Source organism: Anser anser (assembly GCF_964211835.1).
Source record: "Anser anser genome assembly, chromosome: 4".
Taxonomy (NCBI): domain Eukaryota; kingdom Metazoa; phylum Chordata; class Aves; order Anseriformes; family Anatidae; genus Anser; species Anser anser.
In genome coordinates this window covers 9,759,855-9,785,947 of record NC_139724.1, presented here as the reverse complement: position 1 = coordinate 9,785,947, position 26,093 = coordinate 9,759,855, and the positions used below count along the sequence as shown (strand labels likewise).

Below are 26,093 nucleotides of genomic sequence, written 5' to 3'. Positions count from 1 at the left end.
GCTAGTAATTAGATACAATGCAAAGCTTAAGAAATACAAATTAGTATTTGTAGAAAGGACTTGATTTTTTTTTCTTATTTTTATATACTAAATTGAGCAGTGACTCTAAGCAGAATTCTAAACTCACATCTCTATTAACTAGTACAAAGGCATTTAAAAAGTTTTGTGTCAACATGGAAACTGGTTTGGCAAATGCAAATCTGTCCTGGTTTGCCTTTTCTAAAGGTATGAGCAAAATTCACTTTGCAATTAAGCAACCAATTGTGTATCAGTAAGAAAAAATACATATTTTTTTTACAAGATACCATGGGATGGCTTAAAATCCAGAAATTCAGCAATAGCCGACAATTGCATTTTACTGGCAGTCTGGTTGGAAAGGGAGAAATAAAAATAATACTTACAGATTTCCCCACCAGCCATTTGTTATCCCCCAGGAAAGTATCCAAATCTTTCAATAATTCAGGTGCTTTGTTGGTGAGGATGTCATTAAATGCTTGTTGCTGAGGGAAGAACAAAGCACATGCACATCAATAGGTAAGCACGGCAGCCGGCAAAATTGAATTCTTGGGGCTTTCTTGTGAGAAAGATGGACAGAGAAAACTGGAAAAGGTGACAGTGGAATCATTTGGTCTGGCCCAAATTTTAAGGTATTCCCCGTTTCTCTTCGGAGGAAGTAATGTGTTAACATCCAAGTAAGGATTAATAAAGCAGACATAGCAGTTATTTAGATAAATAAAAGCAGAGGCAGGTGTAATGTCAGTTGAGTATGAGCAAAGGGGCACTGTACAGCTTAGGAAAACTGAGGTAATTACCTGTGAAGTGTGTTAGATGCCCCAACACCCAGGCTCTGACTTGGTGAGCCATGGGACAAGCCCGTTGCTCCCTTAATGCTAACGGCAAGACGCTGAGTGCTCCCACGGGGCAAGGTGTGGTGATGCTACTTATCTACACATAGTAACAGGGCAGGAGCTCTGCACTAGATCTGTGAAGAGTTGAGCTATAAAACCGGACTTTTTGGGGACTGAAGTTCACGGGCTTTTTTCTTATACAGGCTATCAAATTTCCAGAATCCCATAACCAAGTCTTTCCTGCTGTCAGTCAAATCTTGGCCAGTTATTTGTCTTTGCCAGCCCTTCTTACGTGAAGCATGCAACCGGGTTTTTGAGCTTTTGCTGGATTTATCTTTGATCATTTATGTTAGTGGGTTATTCTCCATTTTTGTCACACAACGAGATTTGGGTTGCTTAAAATATGTGGTATTGAAGGCTAAGGTCTGTATTGAAGGATACCTGCCTTATTTGCACGTTAGTGGATGCAGGATAAGACTGAGCAGTGGTGTTTCTCTGCTGTTTACCCTAGCAGAAAGTTTTGAGGCCGCTCATAAAGAGTTAACTGTTTCCCTGGGAGAAGGAACGATTTCTCTTTTTCTCTGGCCACCTGCGTGGAAACGAGTGAGATTGCAATCTGCTGTGATCATCTGGTCTGCTCTGTGGTACAGTTTGTGCAGTTAATATTTGACTTATTCTTGGAGGAATGCACTCAACATAGGTTAAATAAGCACTGCTGTATAGTAACAGTTATTTCAACGGCTTTGAAATTCAGGTTAATGAAGAAAGAATAAAAATTAGAAAAGGCAGCAGACTAGATGCTGGCTGGAATACAACCACTATTTCTGCAGACCAGATTGAAGTCTTGGCATCTCTTTCTGCTGTCTTAGAGCTCAGTAACTGAGTGATGTTACTGCAAGTAACAGCCAGAAGTTTGCAGTCCAGAAATGTCATAGCTGTAGGCTGTGCTGTAGCTTTTTTTTTTTTTTTTTTTTTTAAGTACAACCACCTCCTGCAAAAATATGTGTGGGTATGTAAGAATATATTATTACACTGTATTATATCTTGTAGTCAGTAAGCAGTGATCTGTTCCACCTTCCACCTATGTTCACTTTGCTTTGCCTGGTTTACATTTTCTTTCCTTTTTTCTTGCTACTGGGTAGGTACGCTAACGCATCACTCAAATTGTGTCAGAAAGAAAGGCGTTCCTCCTGTCACAGAGGGAAATTTTCTGACTTTTCTCCTTTGCCATGTGTAAGTTACTTAAATAAGTTATTGAAATTTTTTTAGCTCACGAGTCTCCAGTACTCCGCACTTCCACCACAAGGTGGTGGCAGCGGACCCAGGAGGAGAAAGGGAGAACCATTAATAGTGCCAGAAATATCAGAAACACCCAGAACAGCAAGGTTTTACATCATCTTTGGCCCCCCCACACACTCTCGCAGCATACGTGCACTCAGGCACACGAGGGTTGCCTGTGACCTCTCCTCCCTTCTGCGTTCAGTGGTGGTGGCGTGATCTGGGCCTGTGTGTGGGAGCAATGCTTTGGGACGAGCTGGGGCACAGCCGAGAGCTTCCCCGTGACAGAACAGCAGGACAGCAGCCCTGTGGCAGCCGTGCTTCTGCCCTGCTCCGTTAGCAGGAGTGTGGCTGTTCCTCTGCTGCTTTAAAGTCGTGAGTCAAAGCTTCCCTCCCTGCATTAGCAAACTTCAAGAAGTCACTAGGCGATGAAGTAATAGGTATTTTTGAATACTAAAACTTCTGCATACATTTTCCTTCTGCAAGATTTCAGAGCGCTGTCATATAATTTCATCGATTTATTTTTTTGTCAGCATTTTATCTTTCGCGCTTTCTATAATACGATATCCCCCTCAGCCTGAAATGTTTGGAGGGAGGTGGCTGCACTGGCGGTTAATGGTTACGTGTGCTGTTACACCACTTTTCTAAAAGGGTTGGGTGGTCTGCTGGGGTCAGAGCTGTGCATAACCAGTGCAGCGCTGGAGTTAACTCATCCATCGCCCTGTCGCTCGAGCAACAAATCTGCAGGCTTGCATTTGCAGTTCTGGTGAGTGATTATAGCACGAGAGACAGACACCAAAAACCCCAGGTGCTGTAAGACTTGCCTGTGACTGTGTTAAAGTATCCATGGCCATGCGTTACCCTTGGCATTGGTATTTGCAGAAGCACCAGAGAGGACAGTGGCGGGGCCTAGAAGGTCTGAAGAGCACGGCTGTGGTGACAGCGAGGGATGTGAGGGCACGAGCCTCACCTTTTCAGCAGCACCCACTGCTTTACGCTACTCTGGTAATTAACTGAAAAACATTTGTCCCTGGCAGCTGCACTTACTGAAGACTGATACTTGCTAAATGTCAAGAAGAAATCAAGATGTAGAAATAAAAAATGTAGATGGGATGGAGCTGTTAGTCCTGCGGAGTTAGCAGAAGTAGATTTCAGCTTAGTCTGTGACAGGATACAGGTAGTACAGTGCTGGCTGGGATGGGAGTGTCCTGTCTTGCCCCTCTGAAGAGCATTTTGATGTGTGTGTGTATATATATATATGTATACACACACACACACACATATATATATATCAAAGTGCTCATCAGCCTCCCCTCCCTGGTTCACCTTAAACTGGCATCCTCAGTTTAAGGTGAGCCAGGGAGGGGAGGCTAATGATGACCTATCACTGCTTCCACTGGGAGTGAAAATCAGGTGGAGGAGGAGGAGGTGGGAGCAGAAGACCTTGGCTTGGTTACTCTTGAGGAAGAACCACAGATGTCCTCCAGCTCAGCTTTGTTGGGGTGAGCTGAGGTGATGGACCCAAGGGTTGGCATGCCTCTGTTTTTCCAGAGGAGCTGCTCAGGAACACGTTTGTGGCTTTAACACATTTGTGGCTTAAGTGGTATCTTTGTTTAAATTAGCGATTGTCTTACTTTCACCTCCTGATTTTTCTCTGCCCACGGAAAAAGTGTCATGAAATCATCGATGGTGTCCACAATAGCATCAGCCAGGGCCTGTTCAACGGGAGTCTGACCTGCCAGCCCTGTGTGAAGCAAGCGTAAGAAGGGAGGTTACAGCATCATCATCTATTTTTTGCACTGACACGTAAGCAGCATGGTCTTGATTTTCCAGAGGGATGCTTCTGTTGCAGACGGATGGGAAAAGCCATCAGGGGAATGTTTAAGTGGGAACTTCTGACTGTAAAAGGAGCGCAAAAAGGAGCACGGTTCCAGATCAGCATCCTGATAGGAGACTGGCAGGGAGGTGGTGTGGGTGGAAAGAAGACTTTCCCATCATTTTTCGCTGCCTCATATTACCACATGGAAGCTCGTCATTCTCTTCCCTTGCAAGTAGTAGATCATATCAGAGAGAGAGGAAATTGGCAGCAGTGGTATTGCTAGACATGTGAAAATACGTCGTGCTAGCGTTTTGGAGAATAGTGCTGGGTGCTTCTCCCTGTTTCCTCAGATGGAAAACATGGGATATTTTGGAAACATTTTGAAAGGCAGGTTGTGTCACTTTACTGAGAATACTTTAAAAAAAAAAAAAAGATAGCACGCACTTCCCAGCCCGTCTTCAGTTTGCTGACGTTCAGCACACCACCAACACATCTGCCTTCAAACAGACTAGTTTTGCAGATGAGTCTGAATGACAGCTAGCTGACCTAAAGCAAGCCCTGACTACTCTCTTTGATTACTTACGTTACTAAAGAGTCTTATATCACTTGATCTAGCCGGTTGAGTGCTTTCATAGCATGTAGTATTTAAAGATGAGTGAAGTCACCATCTGATCTAATCTGTCTGCCAGCACAGAATAGTTACCTAAATCTGCTTCAGAGTGCTCTGTCTGCTGGCTGTTACAATCTCAAGTGCTTTCAAAGGTTCCTCACTCTGGTGTTTCCTGGTTAGCACGACAGCTCAAAGTTTAGCTGTGTGGAAAACTACCCTGAAAGCCGTAAGGAGTCACAGGTACAGGTTTTCTGTCATGCAGAGACAGGAGAATAAAGTTGGTTCACTGGGGAAGTCAGATCAAAGCCCAGGCATTTAATGTAGAGGGAAACTCAGATGTAAAGGGGGATTATTTGTGAGTTTTCCTCTAAATGTACATGCCTATGGTGCAAATACAAAGCTCTGCCAAGTGACTTCAACTGAACATCATAGCACTTTATTCTTCAGACTGTTACTTTGAACCATGCTTTTTGTTTGTTTGTTTTTTATTCTCTATGTGACATTTGAGTGGCTCTAAATTTTGTCATACAGCTCCAGTGTCCTGCAGAAATCCTTCTGCCTGGTTGGGCTTGTCAAGCTGTTTGCTTCTGTTTTTGCTGTGATTGGATGTATTTTTTCCAAAACATGAAAGGCTGGTGCAGAACAGGGCAAAAAATTTGTCAAATATGTTACCTGATTCTCTGGCAAGGTATCTTGCTATCGCCAGGCTCTGGTGAATGATAACTCCGTCTACTTCCAGAATAGGGATTTTTCCAAATGGGATAGCTTGGAGAGAGGAAAAATAAAATTTAATCACAGCCCTTAGCAGTGGGAGTCTGTAACAGTTGCACTTTTACCGTTCTCAGCCTTGGAGGGAAAGCGTTATTAGAGCACTTAAGAGTTTCACAGTATTTCTGTAGGGAAATGTTATAGACATGGTCTAAAAAGAAGAAAAGTAAGGTTAAGGAGGTAACCAGATCACAATGCAAGAAGGCAGCTGTAGTGTAGAAATCAAGTATTGCATTTCCTATTTCCTAGCCTCCTGCTCCGAAGCCTGAATGTGCCCCTAGATATCCTGAATTCTTTATGCAGGGAGACTTTTCAGTAGAGGCTTATTTTTCTTTTTCTTCCCTGCTTTCTCTTTCCCAGGAGAGTGACTGTCAAGGTTAGGCAAAGCACTACTGAAGATTTTGTAGTGCAGGATCCAGCTGAGCTATGAAATACAAGATTGGGCCAACACTATAAAGTTGCTTTTTTGCTTGCTGTTGATTTAAATTCAAGAGCAGTGATTCAGAGAAGTATCTGTATTTCTGAACTTATCTTGTGATGAGTCATTTCATGTGACAGTTCTCCAGCACAGATGGTGTGAAAGCTTATCTCACCGAGAAACAAATACAAATCTCACACTGAACCACAAAGACTAAGAAGATATTAAAATCTACTTGACTTGGCTTGCATTCAAAATAAAAACTCAGTTATGGGGAAAAAGCCTCCAGACATTAAAGACAGAGGAAGGCAAACTAAGCAGGCATGATGGATATGTGTAAGAGTTTGATATAAGAAATAAATCTTATTTTTGAGCCATTAATTTAGTAATATAATGTACGTGATAACTTGGGCTGCTGTTGTGCTACATTTTGGCCAGCATGCTATCAAATGGGGCTGGAACCTTGGAGCAAAGCTGAAGCTGGGAAATACGTGGAAAGCTGGAAAAATTGAGAAGTAGGTGACTACAGGGGTCATCAATATGATACGTGGCAGAGAATTCAAGGTCCAATAAATCATGTCTAGCATGGAAGGAACACACTCTAGACATCTATTCTGGTTCCCTCACCTATTCTGGTCACTACAAAAATCTTTGTTAGCTTGTAATTTAGGAATGCCAGCAGAGTTGTCTGATGGGGTGGGAGATTTCTCTGATTGCACTGTAGGTACAGGGCTTTCCTGAATGTCATCACATGCAAAACAATGTGAAATTGTCTCCTTTAGGTTGGTGGGAATCCACTTGTGGGAACCTGCAGCTGTTCCCCAGCAGAATTTTAAATCTCTGTGTTTCAAAGGATGTTATATTATAAATTTGGTGTCTGGGATTGCAAGTGCTGATCAATCGAGCCAAATGCTTTGTATCTGGTCTTCATCTTCATTACACTTTTTGTAAATAAGATGCGTGCTCATCTTAAGACTGGCTTGCAGTATAAAAAGTTGGTAATGGAAAAGTGACAACATGGGCTTTTGGAGAGGTGCAAGGTGTTTTCAAGCCCAGGAGAACTGTCTTTATCGGACTGCTGGAATGCCACTGCTATTGCAGGATTTAGTTCTTAATGAGCCTGATCTACAAAAAAACTCTGTGTGCATTGCTTAACTGGATTTCCTAAAAGCAGTCTAAATTGCTCCAGTTTTTGCATATACATTCTTCCTGTGAATCATGGAATCATAGAAAATCCTGAGTTGGAAAGTACCCACAAGGTTCATCGAGTCCAAATCCTGGGTCCCCAGAGGACCACCAAAAATCAGACCACATGTCTGAGAGCACTGTCCAAATGCTTCTTGAATTCCATCAGGCTTGGTGCTGTGACCACTGCCCTGGGGAGCCTGTCCCAGTTCCCGACCCCCCTCTGGGTGCAGAACCTTTCCCTAACACCCAGCCTGACCCTCCCCTGTCCCAGCTCCATGCCATTCCCTCAGGTCATTTGTTTTAATTATCATTTTAGATATGGCTTGGATCGGACTCCTTATTAGCATAAGCTATGGGAAATGGAGGAATCTGTGTCAGTTCAACTCAATGTGTTTAGTGATTTAATTTTTTGTTGCTCCTGCAGGTAGCTCAGCTCAGCTGCCTATTAGATGTACACTTGCTTTCAATGAATGCTACTGACGTCTCTGCTTTTCTGACTCCTATTCCCCCCGTGCTAAGAAAGTGCACCCCAGATTGTATGGGATCTCATGGTGATTTGGAACACTCTTTCTTCAAAAGCAGATTAATAATGAAAGGAGAAAAATAATGAAGCCTGATGCAATTGTGACCTGTTTACAAAAATAATAAAGTTGCCACACGGCTCTGTGGTTTAGCATGTAATATGTGAAAGTCACGTTAGGTATGAGAACTTAAATGTCAAATCTATATCTGCAAAATTAATTTAGCAGCTGCACAAAACATCCAGGATTCCTGTGTGCATTTTTTCTGCATCTGAGCACAGTACTTTTTTTTTTTTTCCCCCAAGTTCAGCGTACTGTGAGGCCAGTATAAATTTCAATGCTGATGACTAGCAGAAGCTCAAAGAGAATTAACTGCTTTACCCCAGGGACAAAACATGCAATGCTTGTTGTTATTGAAACAACAATCGACTTGTTGCATAGAAGACTTCACATGTTTATTATCCAGAGAGCAGCAAGGTCTTGGCCAATCCGCATATTGCTTCACTGAGAATCCAGACAGGAAAAGAGCATCCCAGCTTGCTGAACTGAAAATATCTCTGGTGGTGAAAATGAAAGAGGCTTTGGTTCTGCGCTGTGGACTTACAGCGCAGAATGCCCTGGGCACCAGTGTGTCCAAAGCCATGGAGACATGAAATATTTGTTCATGTCGGATACCAGCACATCTTTCAAGCATATGTGAGTAGAGTGGCTAAGTGAGTATGTCACTGCCAGCACTGTCTGCTTGCAGTGGTCTTCCAAACACCCCAGACCAAAACAAGGCTGAGCTTGGTGAGAGGGTAATAGATGAAGTATAGCCAGCTCAGGAGCACTGAAGGGTACCCTGAAGGATTTAAATGGCCCCAGTCAGACTGCAGCTGGTCTGAAGCAAATTTGACTAGGTCAACATGACTAAGCTAGCCACTGTAGCAATAGCTGTCAAAACACAGCAATGACAGTTCAGGTTGGGAAACTGAAATTGCTTAATCCAGGAACCGAACAGACTGTTTTCCACTGAGTTTACACACGGAGGGGAAGTCGAACAGCCACAGCTTCAACTGGCGTTTTAATCTGTTGCTCATTAGAAGGAAAATGAAAGCCAGCTTGTTTGCTTGCTTGATGACAGCAAGAGGAAATGAAGCATCTTTTTGACAGTTGAGGAACATGGGTGAAGGTGCAAAAGGCAGCTGGGTGGCAGTGTGGCAGTGATCTTTTGTGTGCTTCTTCTCAGAGATTTGGCCATTTCTGGATTATTTTATTTTTCTGGTGGCCCACAGAATTCTAGGAATTTTCTATGCCCTCCTTGGACACATCATTAATGCCTCTTCTCACTGTTGATCTGTTTACATTAGGATCTGGTTATCCTTTCCTAGAAAAAAACCACCCTGATTTTTAAAATTAAAAATACACCAATACAGCTATTGCTTTGTGTAGAGCAGAAATATTCATACTTACATGACTCATAATGCAGTATAAAATTAATAAATCAGAGTAGATTTTACTGCACATTGTCCCATGGGTTTTAAATATACAAAAGCAATTATTATTGTTTGATTTATAATGGGATAATGGAGCTCTTTTTTTTGGGGGGGGGGGGGGGTTAAGAGGCAGTGGATATATTGTTATCATTACTAAGCAATGAAGTCTTTAAAGCATAACAGATGGTAAATGGAATATGATATTTCCTTTCTTGTGTCTTCAAAATGTGATTTGGTTATTATACTTTCTTGTACAGAACAGGATATTTTAATCATTTTTTTTATGGTGTTAGTGGTGTAATCAAGCAGTTGTGATTGATGTCATAGTAAGGTATCTGGATTGGTCAAAAATGGGGGAAAAGAAATGTCAAAGCTATGCTTCTAACTACAGTGTCTTTGAAATAGATTCTCATTTGCATTGAAAACTAACCATTATTTCTTTTCCTTTCCATTAATATTTAAATTGGATCATGAAAAACACATCAGATACTTTGCATCTTCCAATAGAAACATAGGAAAGATTTACTTTTTGTAAGGCTGGCAGAGGAGCAAGGCTCCTGGGAAGTGGTCGGACTGGAGTTGGAGACATCCAGCATCCGTAACTTCTAGAGATGTAGGACCAGGGTGGTACTCTGCTCCAACCTCAGTCCAGCTTTAGTGGTGTAGCTATTACAGCTCAGATTTCCACTGGAAGACACTGCTGTGCCCTACCTTTTACCCAATGCTAGTTATTGGTGTACCATTTTAGCTAGAGTTACGTAGCAGCAAGTCATTCAGGAAACAGGATGGGTGCTCCCTCACAAAATTCTTGTCTGCTGCCAGGTATGCCTAAAGTTTCACTTATTAGGTTGGAAATATTTTCAGTACAATTAGTCTGTCAAGTTTCCTGACGACCTTTCAAGAACCATTCCACCCCCTAAGCAGTTTATGGGATGTTTACAACTATTAGTACAATTAAAGCATCCTTTGCTATGACTATAAAGTCTGCGTAATCGCCATTGCTTCAAATTCCTTGAATGAGACACAGAGAAGTGGCTGTTCCTGCACGCTAGCCCAGTATCTCAAGGGGATGCTAACTCTATGCACCATTGCAGGGGATTCTCTGCTTTATCCTGTCTTGTGTCAGTGCAATGGCACTTCTTTGTGAGGAGTCTGTTATGTGATAATACAGATCTTGAGAGCACCTATTATGTGATCGTGCATAGATCTTGAATTGACTGCGGTTTAAATGTGGTACATTCAAGTCAGTCTGCTCAAAAGGAAATGTATAAAAATGAGTTTGCTTACTTATTTTGACAATTGACTATATAGAGCAACAAGTCATGTAAAGTTGCTGTTTGAGATTCAAGTACGCTTATTTATTTATTTATTAAATTATGTTATAAAGCTGATCAACACTACTACTTGCATATTAGCTTTCTTAAACTTATTCATATAAAAATGACAAATTTTGCCTGAAATGGAAAATTTACCAACAACTATCTGATTGGTAACAGCAGGAAAAGCAAAAAATGTTGAGATACAGAAAAAATTATTCTAGAGCTTATACGCCAAATAACATGTTTTTAATTTTATAAAACATAAAATTAACATAAACATAAAACCTCTCCCCTGCAAAATAAACTCCTACCACTTGGGTGTAAACAAAATCAAGTGAGACAGTATTTCTAGGAGCAAGGAGTTACTTATTTGCCTGAAGAAGCTAAAAGGACCAGCTTGCTGGGGAGAGCCACTTGAAAATGCCAAAACAAACAACAAAAACATCACACTCTTCTGTCCAGTCCAAAATTAGACTTGCAGCAGCTGCAAGTCTGCTTTCTAAATGACCTTACTGCACATTAATCTCAATGAAGGCATTTTCTATCTTCCTTTCAATTTTACAGAAAAACTAAGAAATAGTGAAGTCTCTTCCTAAGAAGAGTGGCAGTATTTTCTAACTTATATGGGATGGTGATTTGGGTGGGAGGGTGGTGTTTGTTGTGAAACCTTACTTTAATTTCTTGGTAACTGATGAAGCAAACTCTCCTCTATGCAGACAACTCCTTGTGCTCTTAGAGAAAGTCAAAGAATTTGATTTGTTCCTTTGAATCATGAAAAGGCTGTCCTTGTACTTGCAGGCTCTGCAGTCTAAAATGGTTTTAGATCTACCAAAGACAAGTGGGTAAATGCAAACATACTTTATTGTATGCAAACGTGCATAGCAGTTTGACTGTGTTATTTCTTAACCTCAATGTTCAATGAATTGGGCAAATTTTAATGATTTTTGTAGGCTGCAAAATAAGTGGTGTACCAAATTGCTATTATTTTAGCTGCAGTTGCATCAAATGTAGCTGTAATTTCCCTTACTGTTTTAGCACCCTTTTTGTTTTCGCCAGGCTGAGATTGACTAGAATCTGCTAATTTAATGTATGTTCTTATGGGAGCAGACACAATGCAGGCAGAATGGGAAAAATATACCTGAGCTTCATAAGAAGTCATCTCTAGACTAGAAATGACGACAGTGAGAAAATCTAGCAGCAGAGTGAACTACGCCTGCATGTACTCAGTGGATTGGAGGGATCCCCTCATTTCATACTTAGTGTTGAACACAGTAGCAACTGAAATTTTTTGGCAAAGTTCCTGTAACTTGCTTTCATGAGGACTGGTGTTTTTTTTCTGATGGCCATTCCCTCTTCAATCCACTCCTCCATGGAGGGAGCTGAGGCACATTTTGAAAATTCAGGTTAATAGGGATTGCAAGTGGCTTGTTTGCCTTACAGTGAAGGGTTTCATCTGCCATATGAAATGTTATTGTCGTGTTAAGACACACAAACCCTACACAATGTAGCTGAGAGGCAATTGTTTCTCATGCTAAGTCATGACATATAAAGACAGAGTTCAGGTACCTGTGGACATACTGAGGCAGTGACCATTGATCTCATAAAGTGAAAGGCTGTTTGCCTTAACACCCTGTTGCTACCCTTTATGCAGAGTTTTGCTTAATGATTTGCTTGGGGAAGATTAGTTTGTCTGGAATTACTGTGAGTAACAATTGCTCCACAGAGGAGGAGGACGTGGTAGTCATCAGCTTTTTGGTCTCCAGGCAATTTCCTTAGCAATGCTACATCGTTTTGCAAGAACAAGATGTCTTAACTCTTGTTTTAGCTGAATCTCTTGCAAACTGTCTGCAAAGCAGTCACCACTGGTGGCTAAGGCCTCCATTACATAGGTGCTTGAACTAGGATTCAGTGAGTCTCACAGAGGCAGAAGTATAGCATCCACGTATGAGATGTATTAGCACTTTCAGGAATAACTCTAACTTTTTCTTGACATTTGAAAGTTTTCCTCTTCAATTAGCATGATCCATTCCAGTTCCCATCCACTGACTGACTGAAAGCAAAGCCTGAAATTTCTAAACCAGAATAAATTTTGCACAGATGGTTTCCTCAATCAGAGAGCGGTAACATGTCCTTGGAAATCATTGTACTGAATTTCTCATCTACTGTGGAATTTCATCCAGGCTTCAGTCACAACAGCGGCTGCTATAAAGGCCATTATGCAGGAAAAATGAGAAATCTTAATTAACCCTTAGTAAATCTTCTAACAAACTTTTCACATCACAGAAAGAGAAACCAAGACATCCAAAGGATAAATGACTTTACAATCATTCATTAAGGCAGCAAATAGAGCTGCAGACAGTATGACTTAGGATTTCTAAGGTGCCTCTCCTCCTAGTGTTTTGGTGGTAATGGTGTTTCAGCTGGGCATACACTGTAGTGAATGGTATATATAACACTTCACAGGGAGGTTCATGCTATGAACACTGAAGAATTGTGCACAGGAAGAATTTTCCTGCATTATTTCTTGTTCTGGCTCAGACTCTAGGGATATCATAAATATTCAATTAGAGATGCAACACCTTGACCTTGGCTAATAGACCTACTGTTTGAATAACTTTTCCTAAGATATGAATACTTCTATAGCCTTTAAGTCACTATCTATGCTTTGTCTTTTTAATTTGTCTTATTTAAATTCTAAAATTTTGGATACTGGCTTTACACATTGCCAATATTCTCTGAACTTTGTTTCAGAACATAAGTTGCTGTGTGCATCTGAATATGTGCATAGCTAAATATGAAAAAGGTCAAAAATAAGATTTTTTCCTCAATTCATCTGAATTCTCAGTCTTTCCTCTAGCTTCTGTTTCACTTCCCTGAGTGGAGAGGGAGAGAGAGAAAGGCCTTACCACATGGTCAGCAAGCCTTAAGCTCAAAGAAGAGGTTTCCAAAGTCAGTCATCTCTAACTGAAAATAGCCTCCTTTCCACTGTTTAGCTTAAACTCCTCTTTGTGGGTTGTTAGTCAATGTTTTCTAGATTTGAAGATCACAGTTCACTTCAACTGCTACAGGAGAGCAGCAAGTGCTGCATATTTGTTGTTCAAGTCACTGAGAACATTTTGGGAAAGGGCTGAATTTAATTGCACCCTACAAGAATCAGGTATCCTGCTGACTGGACTTATTAAAGGGCGTCAAAACCTACTAAGAAATTAATTAATGCGAGTCACATTGTGCATTAGTTGTGCATTTTCCCCAAATTTAAGGTGCTATTCTTCCTCCTGGATGTTTAAAGCTTCATAGCCTGTATACAAAGCATGTGAAAACTCCACAAAATGAAGGCACAAATATTTCTGATTTCGTCTACCTGGTCTCCCAACTCAAGCTTGGCTTCATTTGGACTGAGGTTAATATAGCGAGCAAAAATAACACCCAGGTTCAAAGGAGGCTTCTTTAACTAAAAAAACATGGAACAGAACATGGTAGCCTGCAGCGTGCTCTCAGAAGGCTTTGTAGGGCTGTGCTGTTCTTGGGAACAACAATACCGTCATACCTCTTTTGATCCCCCCTTTTTTTTCCCTCCTCATTAAGTCATCTGATTTCTTTAATTTTCTCTCATCTCTTTCCTTCTTTGAAGACCTTTCTCATTACAAGGGAGTGTCCTCCTTGGCAATTCTTTACCAACTTGGCTTTGTAAAACTGGTGTGAAGGCTGCAGTGTAGTTTTTGAGACCAAATCCTCTACAGTACTCAGGAAGACTAGCATGTATTTGGTCTGCTTTAGGCTGGCAAAAGCTGAACTGAATTGATCGGGAGTAACAGCCCATCTAGATGACAGCAGGTCATTCATTTTAGAATGCTTGAAGATTTAGGTCTGAACATCAGGAATGACATTTTGGCTATCTCAAATCCATGCAATAAAATTTGCATATCTTTCATAGAAGCTAAGAGTTGAACATGTCTCTCTGGTCATGAAACACATAGGTACCTCCCCAGTTGCATTTTGACATCATTTATAGTGGAGCTTTAGATACAAGAATCTATGCAACTTACTTGGTTTGATTTTGGGCCAGTCTGCTGCTTCTATCCTGTGGTCTTCGTACTTCTTGCCTGAATAGGCAAACAGGTAGCGGCTGATTTCTGCTCTTCCTCTCAGATTGAAGTATGTCAGCTTGTAGTGGGGCATGCTGGGTCCTTGGAAGGGAAGTCACCAGGTTACTTTAAACATGAGCAACCAAACTCCCTTTTACCGAAACACTGTGTTTGTTTGTGAAACATGCTCGTACAACACAATGGACATCTTACGCTAAGCTATGGTGTGTTGTAATTTGCAATCACTGCGTTAGTCACTTTGCTCTGCAGTCGTCAGCCACAATATTCAGACAAGGGCAACTACAGTTCAACCTGCAGTTGCTCCTTAGATAACTCCAGAAATATGGCTCGTTTTTTCAGTGGTATGAAGAACTCAGCCTACACTTACTTCTGTTGTGACTTCAAACTCAGGCCATTTCTAAAGTGTTTCTCAGAGTGCACATCTAAAATCATATAGTGTAACAGAAAATAGCTCCTTTCTTGTGTAGTAATTTTGTTCAAGGTTGCTCTGCTCAGCCTCTAGTGCTTATGGAGATCTTCATTCAAGACAAAGTCAAAAGAATTGGCAAAGTGTTGAAATTTGGCTCATTAACTATTATTACCCTATTTGCATAGGCAACTGACATGAGTTATTTTAGAAACAAAATTTGCTATGGCAGCTAGTCTACACTGTTATTCTGAGAAAACCACCATCAAATTCTTACAAGTCCTTGTACAGAACCCAAAAGAAGGCTTGAAATGACTTCGTTAGGTTTTAAGTGATTTTCTTCCTTCAGTTCTTGTTTGGAGTCATGTTGAGGGAAGGTTCAATGGTTTTCTCAGTGTAAGAAGCAACAAGAGAAAATACTCATCAACTGGATTGTACAACAAGGATTCTGTAGGAAAGGCAAACACACAAGGCCTCTTTAAACCAAGAATAAGCTTTGAAACTCTGTGCACATAGCACCTTAATATGAGAGTCAGCTGAGCTCAGCTGGGACTTGAATGTATTGGCTAAAAGAACCCACATCCACCCCTAATGCAAAAGTCTTTCTCATTGAGAATGTTTCAGCCTTAAAGTAGCTCTTGCATGTTATTTATCATCCTTTTTATGTACATGAAGTTCATAGTGTTATTAATAAAGCATGCAATGCAGACAATTTGCATTGCACCAATAACGAAAGGGAATCACAGAATCACAGAATTGTCTAGGTTGGAAGAGACCTCCAAGATCATCTAGTCCAACCTCTGTCCTAACACTAACAAGTCCCCCACTAAACCATATCACTAAGTTCAACATCTAAACGTCTCTTAAAGACTTCCAGGGATGGTGACTCAACCACTTCCCTGGGCAGCCCATTCCAATGCCTAACAACCCTTTCAGTAAAGAAGTTCTTCCTAATATCCAACCTAAACCTCCCCTGGCGCAACTTTAGCCCATTCCCCCTTGTCCTGTCACCAGGCACGTGGGAGAATAGACCAACCCCCACCTCGCTACAGCCTCCTTTAAGGTACCTATAGAGAGTTATAAGGTCGCCCCTGAGCCTCCTCTTCTCCAGGCTGAACAATCCCAGCTCCCTCAGCCGCTCCTCCTAAGCCTTGTTCTCCAGACCCCGCACCAGCTTCATCGCCCTTCTCTGGACTCTCTCGAGCACCTCGATGTCCTTCTTGTAGCGAGGAGCCCAAAACTGAACACAGTACTCGAGGTGCGGCCTCACCAGAGCCGAGTACAGGGGGACAATCACTTCCCTAGACCTGCTGGCCACACTGCTTCTTATACAAGCCAGGATGCTGTTGGCCTTCTTGGCCACCTGAGTACACTGCTGGCTCATATTCAGCCGACTATCAACCAGTATTCCCACGTTCTTTTCTGCCAGGCAGCTTTCCAACCACTCATCTCCCAGCCTGTAGCTCTGCTTGGGGTTGTTACGCCCCAGGTGCAGGACCCGGCACTTGGCCTTGTTGAACTTCATACAGTTGGCCTCAGCCCATCGCTCCAGCCTATCCAGATCCTCCTGCAGAGCCTTCCTACCCTCGAGCAGATCGACACACGCACCTAACTTGGTGTCATCTGTAAACTCACTGAGGGTGCACTCAATTCCCTCATCTAGATCATCAATCAAGATATTAAAGAGGACTGGCCCCAGTACTGAGCCCTGGGAGACACCACTAGTGACCAGCCTCAAACTGGATTGGACTCCATTCACCACAACTCTTTGGGCCCGGCTATCCAGCCAGTTTTTAACCCAATGAAGCGTACTGGAACTACCAGTAAGGAAAGGGAACTATATATATATATGTATATATATATGAGTAAGCGCTCCTAACTGGCCTTGCAAGAGAAGCAACCTTCTGTTTAGTCATCTTGCCTTGGAAAACATATGCCTGAGGGCAGATGTATCATCAGCTTTCACTTTAGAGGGAGAGGCTCTTTGCTCAGGGAAAAGGGGAAGGCTTGTACTTCATTCATGCTGAAGTGCACAAACTGCATTTACCACTTTCTCCTCAGAAGTAAAACCATCCACTTTCCATACAAATAGTAGGAAAGGAAAAAAAAAATCACAGCAAATGAGCACAGCAGAGACTGCTTAATTTCCCATGAAAGACACCTGTTCCCCTTCAGCACACAGCAGGTTTGGAAGAGATTATCAGTAAAGGGAGATGTTTCAAAGTTGGCAACTAGGATAGGAAGCAATTGTAGACACTGGGTGCTACCAGTGGAGATATCTGCAAGTGCTTCGTACCAAAAACACTGCTGCCATTATGTCTGAAGCCAAGGAAGTGTTTGATTTTGTGTCATATAAAAGAGGGAAGCTGCAGGCAAAATGAGTTATATTTTACAATATGCTTAGTTTCCTACATGTGTTGTTTAACAGAAAATAAATTTGCTGTTTGGCAAACAGAACTTGCAGATTACAAGCCTAGCTGTTGTTTTCTCTAAAAAGAAACCTGACAATTCCAAAGTCTTCAAGCATGCCTTAGGTAAGTGATGTGATTTTGTTACTGTGTTTTCAAACTTTGTGCACAGATTTATTACAGGGCATAGTCTTTAAAACAAAAATTCCCTGAAACCTCTGACACATAGTAAGTTCAGGTCATACATCTATGAAGTGTGTGTAAGAAGAAAGGATGAGATGAGAGGGTGTTTTCCATTATTCTCTACTTCCGATTTTGTGTGGTCATTTGAGAGGAAGGGACAGCATTTAAGGTATGAGGAAGGCTGGTCTAGAGATGAATGAAGCATAGCTTTTCTGGAGGCCAAGCATCTTGAAACAGTCTAATTTTTACTGTGGGAGAATTTTATATACAGATGAGAAAGAGGAGTATAATCAGGAGTAATGAGGTGATGTAAAGAAAAGAGAATTTTGGCAGAATTTCAGGAAGTCTTTCTGGCTGTTGTAGTAGGCTGTGGAATATTTTGGTCTACCAAGGAAGTAGTGGAAACTATTGTTTGAAATGTTTAAAGCAAAGCTAAACAAATTTCTAATAAATATGCTTTAAGAAGTAATTAAATATTTGCAATGCTGATGCATATTTAAGCTTATGAATTTTTTTTCCATCTGTGAATAACAACAAAAAAATAACCCTACAAGGAGTTTACCAAAAATACTTGACATTTTAGAGGACTCTATAGTTTTATTGTAAGCATGCATTTGTAAATGTTTGTAGGTTTTATTTTTTATTTATATTCACTGTGAAATGTCAGGAGTAGTGATTCCTAAACAATTCTACGTAGATTTCTAAATGAAAGAAAAGGTTGTGTTCGGAATAGTTTTTTTGGTTTTTTTTTTTTTTTTTTTTTTTTGCTAAACTTTAGAAGAAAGAAAAGGAGGTTGATTTTTCCTTGTCTTCCTTTATCTCATCCTCCCGGTGTGTTTTGTGAAGGACTGAAATGTGAGGACCAACTAAATCATTTAATATATATGTATATCCAAAGTGATTGAATACCACTTCATTATTTGAGAGCTACAATGCTGAGTTTCAGGTAGTACGAGTACAGAAAAGGGGAAAAAAAAATACTGCCAAACTGAAAACTATATGAAGAAACCTGGAGGACACAGAAATGAACAGTTCCAGTGTCTGCAAGGTGTGCAATACTTTTGCCTCTCCTGAGAGACAGTAGATGTCCCTGTCCACTTGTAAATCACAATTGCACAGCATGCGTTTTGCCCACTTGAGACACCCTCATGTAGAGATCTCTGTTGTCAAAAATCCAGCATTCTAAGTAATGCAATGAAGTACTCAACAGTCCCCCTTTATTGTACTCTGCGCTGTGAAAAATTAAGGGTTTTCTTTCCTATAATATATACAGTCTGGTTACATCACTGTTAGAAGACTTTTAAAACGTCTAACTTTTTTCCCTCCAGCAAGCAACACCAGTAGTGTTGGGCTGAGGTTCTCCAGTGTACCTCTACAAATCAAGCTGTCTTTCTGGAAGAGGTGGTGCTTTGCTTTGTACGTATATTTGTTTACCTTGGGAGCTCTTTGGGGCTGGGCAGCCAGGGCCTTGCAGGGTACCTGTGTACAAATAACTCTGAACCATGACTGGTGCACTGACACAAGTTGTCGTTGTGTAAAAATAAGACATAGCAGACCCATCTGGGGCAAGAAAAAGACATGTAATCAGCAGAAGTTAGCACCTGTGCTGGTCTGAGGTGATTGACCTTGTGGACAGCAAATTTAGGTGGCAAGTATCAACCTGTGTCACAGATTTCTTCTCTGTGTTCCAAATCAAATGTTTTTAGTTTAACTGGTAAACATTTGGTTTCTCATTAATAAAACCCCAGAGAAGGAACTCCTTTTAGATGGTCTATGTTTAACATATAAGTATAGCATAAAAGTACGACAGAAGATTCCTGCCAGAACTTTGATGTAGGCAAGTAGTACACAAGTATGGTAGGCAAGCACTATACAAGCTGACAGAGATGTCAGCTTGAGTTTTTATCAGTACTTTTTCACAGAGGGAGCTCTATTTCATATTTCTCTGCTAATATGACTTAGGGTAGCACTGGTGAAATTGGAGACCATGACTAGCCACTGGTCAAAATAGAGACGGTTCGGTCTTCCCAAACGAAGCTGGACAGCTTGGTGGACATTTTTTCCTTCCTCCTTAATACTGTTTTTAAAGTAGTTGCTGTTTCTTTACATGGAGTTTGTGCAAATTTGGCCTGAAAAATAGGTGAGTAGGTCTGAAATGGATGCATATCCAACAGCCTGAATTTGGATTTCCTACCGAGGAGGTTGGTACTGCAATTTCAGGTAATTCTTAAATTTACTCACCTATGTATTTTTTTGATGTCCTAAATGTACCATGCCACCTTACACAGCCTAAAGTTCTTCTAATCCATCTCTGCTGAACATTTTCCCAAACCCAGCTACTGGGTCCAACAGTGCTAATGCCAGTTAGGAAACATGATATAGAAAGGGAAAAGGGAGAAGTTGTCTGGCTCTGTTTTTCTTCACTGCATACATAGACAAAAGTGTTGTTACACATTAAAAGAGTTTTTCTTTAGGCTATTTTGTCAGAAGTAGCCTATCCAAGTATAAAGCATGGATTTTTTATTTTGTTTATTTTTGGGTGCTTAGGAGCTGGGAAGAGTTGTTGTTACTTTGTGAAGCATAAAGAAATGTATTATCCAGGAAAGGCACTGGTTAAAAGAAACTTACTATGCTTCATTTCACCTGAGAAACACTAGGTATATTAAGTTTATTTTTGCCTGTCTTGCTGATTGTCCTTCTCAAATATAGAGATTCCTCATCCCTGTAACTGGAGAGCAGAGGACTAAAGCAGTTTTCTCCTTCCCCAATTTTAAAATGTTTCCCTTTCCAAGTGACGTTTTTTTCCTGCTGTTTCCACTAAAGCAGTGGACATTTCCACGAGGTACACAGCCAGGCAGGAGAGACCTGTGCGGCCCCCCAGACTGCTTATTTCTGTAAATTCAAAGAGCCTGTCAAGCTTTTGTCTATAGCACTGAAAAAAAAGTGAGCTGATAAATACTCAGGGTTTTGGCTGAAGTTAAGAGAGAGTGCAGATATTCAGCTTCAAAGTCCTGTTTGAAGAACCTAGATGGTCCTTTTTAATCATGCAGCTAAAAGGAAAAATCCTCATTTTTCTCAGAACACGGACAAAAGTCCTTTTCTCAAGCATGAACACCTGCTTTTAAACACGGAGTCAAAAATATTAGAGGCTCAAGATAGATTTTAGGTCTTTGAAAACTGAAAACAATATTATTTTTTTCTGCCTAAAGATGTTTTAATTTATTAACTCTTCTTTAGCTAAGAAAATTTCTATGCCTCTTTTGAGGATCGGATAATATTGGTAGATTAATGGAAGACTTTGCAAGTCTTCATATGGAAGGTTTCAACAGTGGTCTTTGTTTTGACACAGCAAAATGAAAAACTTTGAGTAATTCTATATAATTGCTGTTGGCTCTGTTTGCTTTTCAGAGAGTTCATGTCAATGGTCTTTTCCCACTCCACCCCAATTATAGAAAGTAAACTTTTTAATTTGATCCCTACTTTTTCTATGCCAGATAGCAATCTGGACCTTGGAGAGAGAAGGAAAAAAAAAAAAACCACTGCACCCTCTCTTCTGTTTAACACACAAATCATCTGAAGTAAATGTTTATGCTATTTGATGTAGGACTGAGTTTTGAAATAGCAAATCCTAAACATAATAGTTACAGCCTGATACGCCTTAGCTTGATTTTCAAGATTAGATACATGCAGAGCTGCAAAGAGCTACTAGCACTCCAAGCATTCTTTTCTTTTTTTTTTTTTTGAGTGGGGAGAGGGAGATTTTTCATGCCTTTATCCAGTGCATTGGTTATTTGCAACCTGTGGTGGAAACGAGTCTTCTAACATGAGAAGGGTCCTTAAGGCATTGCTGCGTGATTACTGAGGAGTGCTAGTAATACGTTCAGTGACTCTGCTATGTGCGTGAGGGCTTTTGAAAGCCTTATCTGTGTTGGTTTAAGCAGAAGATTGGGAAAATGCTTTTTCTGAGAAGTTTTTGAAGGCAAGAGCTCCAAGTGAAAGTGGTTTAGATGGACTGGCACTCTAAGGAACAGTGTTGAAGGAGGAGGCAAGTGTCCATTGGCTTTCTCCCAGCTGTCTTCGCAGTGACTGCTCCTCATGTGACTGCAGCCAAAACTATATGAACTCCAGTATTTGGAGTTCATCACATTCACTTTGAAGTAAATGAGGGGTGCTTGCATCTCAGCAGCACAAGGCAGCAGACAGGTGGTGATGGGCAGATCCAGGCTAAGTACTGTCTTTTTTGCTACTAACGCAACTGGGAAGGTGTTGCATTTCTATGTTCCTGAAAGAGGAGTTATACCTTCCTAGATAAAAATGGAAACAAATAAATAAACTAACATACAAAACAAAAACCAGAAATCCATCCAGGCTACTGTTTCCTGCTTTTTCCCTGACCTTCTCCATGGGAGGCGTTTTTGTGTGGTAAGATAGGCCTTTCCATATGTAGAACTGCACATACAGTCACTACAAAAAATGTTAAAAAGTAGGGAAGTAGCACTGTCTTAGGATGTAGAGGGTACGTTTTTCTCTTCCTTCCATTGTCAATGCCTCATCCCCTCAAAGCTACCCCTACATCCATCACTGTCCTTGGGAACACTCTTTCTATTAGCTGCAGCAGGCCATGGATAAGTGTCTAGGGTGGGATACTATCCTCAGTGGAAGGAGGAAGGACCAAACAGGTTTTGGTCCTAATTCTATTTTAAGCTAGGTTTTTGTTAAGAGTCAAAACAAATGTTGGATGAAAGAGTGGTTCTGTATGTGAGCATATGCTTAATTCCTTGTGAGTGGCCAGCTATGAATCTTGTGCCTTCACATGATCAGTACTGAGCCAGACATCACAGTGGTGATCTGCTCAGTATTGCAGCAAATGTCCTGGGAAAGGGCAGCTTCTCCTGCCTCATCTGCCAGGCTTTTTGGTTTATGACCTGAGCATCTGTGATGATTTTGCTTTCTGTTTGATCCTCAGCCTTTTGATTTATAATTACTTGGTCCCAGTTTTATGTAAATAAATTTCTGAAATTGTTTTGTACAGCCTCCCAAGATGTAATGAGCTTCAAATGAATAAATTACACACCTGAGAACAAAGGATATGGATAAATAAAATTGCAAGAGGATAAATCTCAGGAAATATCCTAGCCACTCCTTTGTCTGGATAATTTCTGAGGAGAGACTATTTAAGTCTTTTATTTCCTCATCAGATGTTTTAAAAATTCCCTGAAGCATATTGTGGTAGAACAAAAACCTAAATAATCATAATTCTTGCCAACACCAGTCATTCTTGTAAAATTCATGCCTTGCATCTGTTTCTGTAGTCTTCAGATAAATCAGCACCCTCTCACAATATCCCTATAAAGCAAAGGATAGCTGCAAGTTGCTTAGCTGTGTGTTAAGTGGATTTGTCAGCTCTCCAAAAGCAGCTGCTGGTCTTGCCAGGACAATTTCATGTCCACATCCTGAACTCTCAACCTCATCCAACGCCATAATTTCTGTAACAATCATCTAATCATCATGACCACCTAGTATCTTTCATTGGGTTAAAAAAAAAAAAAAGAGCTTTTTTTTCCTCCTACCCCAGCCACATGCGTGTGTGTGTATATATACAAGGGGAAATATGAACACCGTCTCTTTCTCTTTGCTAGTCTAAACTGCATTGTTCTTTAACTGTCACATGTTGTGAATCCAAAACTATCTCAGATTAAAGAACACTTCAGACTTAAAAGAGAAAGGGTTAGATAGATTTTCAGGACAATGTGCATCCTGTAGCTACCATGGATGTAACCTGCTATAGTTTTATTCAGTTTGCAGAGATATCTAGCACTGTCCATGAGGCCTCCTGTGTCCTCCTCCTCTGGCCTAGGCCTGGTGGCGCACACCCTAGTTGCACCAGTGTTTTCATCTCCTGTTTTTTCAGATATTCTGAAATTGGTTTCACAGCAGAATGAGCTGGAGGAGACCAAGGACCCACTGAAATGCTCTTTGGTTACTGCCAGTCTGCTTGAGAAGATCAATGAGGAGAAGTGTGGACCTACACCCTCAAGTAACACCTGGACAGAAGGCTGGGGGACCACCTAGATCTGGTGGTAGATCCCTTGACTTATATTCATGAACTGCTTGGCATGTAAATCTGTAACCTATTTGTCCCTACACTTAAGAAGAATGTACTTACTGGGCAACATTTTACAGACAATTCAGTCTTTTTCATGGATACAATAGGCAGAGTCTCGCTCTGGGGCAGTGCCCATGACTTTGGGTTCCTTGGCCTGCCTGAAGGACCTGGCACAAAATACTCATTTACCTATGGCACGCAGTTAAAGAGACTGGTATCTTCTATTTGTTCTTTTTGGTTGGCAAGTAACTTTACTACAGAAAGATTGTGAAGACTTTCAAATCCTACTTTCTGTATATTTTTATTTGTTATTTTACTCCTCAAATTCAGCCCAGCATGAGACTGTATTTGAAGGATCCTAATGTCATCTATCAGTGGGTAGGAGTTAGAAATGGCAGCCAATGAAGGTTGTAATGTCCACTCTCCCATCCCCACAAATACCACCTGGTGCAAAATAGGTGGTGTCACAAGATGGCTTTGCCATTTGTTACCCAGATCCAAAGCATAGAAGTGTCTATCTGGTATTAGTTGAATGTCTTTGTTTTTTCTCCTGTTCCATTTCATGTTCTTGCTTTACAGAGTCGTTCCAGCAATACTTTATAGTCACCTCTAAGGAGCAAATAGAGTATTTAATTTTTTCAGTTTCTTGCTGTAGTTTATTTCATGGGAAATTTAACAAATCATCTATAGTTAAATGAGGTTCTTTACAATGTGTAGGATTTATGTGGAATTTGGCAGATTCAATTTATTTTATTGCATTTTCTTCCTGGACTACCTGGTAAAAGGGTGAAAATATTCACCTGTTTGAGATTTACAGCATATATGATAAGTCTTCAACAGATGTGAATACACATAGCTTTCAGCAGCGTGGCATACCGCTTGCTAATCCAACAGCAGCTGTAGCTGTTAGTGTAATTAATCCTGTAAGATTTTGCTCAAAAATGAGCACCGTCTTCAACTGTTTCTACTTTGTAACAGCTTAATAGAAGGCTGTGTATGGCAAACAGCAACCAGAAATCTGATGAGCAAACCCTGAGAGCAGCAGACTGTGTTCAGTGGAGTATGAGTGCTGCACTGAGGACAGCAGGCTGAAACATTTATTATCTGCACAAAACCAGAATTCTAGGAATCCCTATGTATAATTTGGGGGGGGGGGGGGGGGGGGGTTAAAATTGAGAGAGCTTCAGGGTAATTTCTATCCAAATAGATCTAGTATGTTTGTGTGCTGCTGAGACGGGGTTTTCACGTTATGTATACATTTTTAGGGAGTGGTAGATTCTTTTTGGGTTAAAAACAAAAGAGTAAACAAAAGCAAACTTCCGAAAGACCTCTCTGACCACTTTTTTTCTTTCTTGCTTTGCAGTTTTTGCATGTAAAAGTACCAGCATTTCAAAATAGTTATAAGGATCATAGATGTTCAGGAAAAATACTTTAAAACTAAGGCTTGTTTCTTTGGTTATATTGAAATAAGCAATAAAGGCTGGCTTTTAGCAGAAGAAATGTGCAGGAAGATTATACACACAGACAAATGAAGGCATTGAGATATTAAAGAAAAAAAAATCCTGAAGATTCAGAACATCATTTTGAAGCAAAAGATAAAAATCAACAATGAAACTCATACATTTTGGAAAGGAGAAAATGCAGCAAGTAGAAGCAGATGCAGGAGGATTTCTTCTATAAAATAATGGTGAGAATTAGGATGAGAGTACGTTAATCCACTGGTGAACCAGAGGACAGACAGGAATTTGGAAAATGGACAGAACAGTGCATAAAAATGACCTGGAGGAATTGGTTAGTGCTGTTTAATATTTATCTAATTCCTCTGACATTAGCCTAGATTTGGTTTGGTTATGTAAGTGAGTGCATATGTCAGTCTTCATGTCTAATAGAATATTGCTTTAAAATGTTTCCTTGTTTACTGGAAGCCCACTGCAGAACCTCAGGAGCTTCCCCACATCAGCTTTTTGCTGCCTTTTCTTCGGATGTATCTGACAAATACCCGGATTATCGAAGCAGCTCAATACTGATAGTATCAGCTACTGGTGAGAAGTGGGGGCTTGCTTTTACAACACGCCAGTAACTTGCTTCTTTGCCTCTAGAAAAGAAACCTCTGAATTCTGCTTGTAGGAGTGCATGTGATTGTATAGATGTCTAAAAGAGAGCAGGGAGCTTAAAATGCCTGTAAGCAAAAAAAAAGGTATATAGATGGGGCAGCTGAGTTACACTTGCAGACTATGTGTAAAGCTTGTGGTTATCCCTCATGGTGCCAGCAGCTGTAGTCAGAGTTACACTGAATAAATTTAACAAAACTGTAAAAATGAAATAATTTCAGTACTTGCTATACATGTAGAAATATTTGTCAAAAACAAGCACCATGCAGCTGGTATAGAAGCAGCCCTAAGGAGGGCAGAATAAGATTAGAAGAAAGGGGAAAGAAGAGAAGTCAAATTCTTGCAGTAAGGAAAGCTGAAACAGAACTCACTTTGGTGCAGTGCTATGTGGTCTCTTCTTCAGTGCACAGGAGCCTCTCTGAGTGCTGATCTCTGTGGAAAAGGCTCATATATACTGTTTATTAATATGCAAACCACTCCCCGTGACAAGTATGCTATCATGATTCTCTCTTTCACACACACATACACA

At 40.7% G+C, this 26,093-nt stretch overlaps 1 protein-coding gene across 1 annotated transcript in view; it reads right to left on the bottom strand.

The window, feature by feature from the left end:
* HPGDS (hematopoietic prostaglandin D synthase) overlaps positions 1-26,093 on the bottom strand; it is a 26,864-nt gene extending 771 nt beyond the window's left edge. Inside the window, exons 1-5 of the mRNA XM_083834800.1 lie at positions 25,936-26,093; positions 14,291-14,431; positions 5,228-5,320; positions 3,761-3,870; positions 402-500 (exon numbers count right to left, since the gene is read on the bottom strand). Of these exons, the coding sequence (XP_083690926.1) occupies positions 402-500; positions 3,761-3,870; positions 5,228-5,320; positions 14,291-14,423 (435 nt within the window). The 5' untranslated portion in view covers positions 14,424-14,431; positions 25,936-26,093. The remainder of the gene's footprint in view (positions 1-401; positions 501-3,760; positions 3,871-5,227; positions 5,321-14,290; positions 14,432-25,935) is intronic.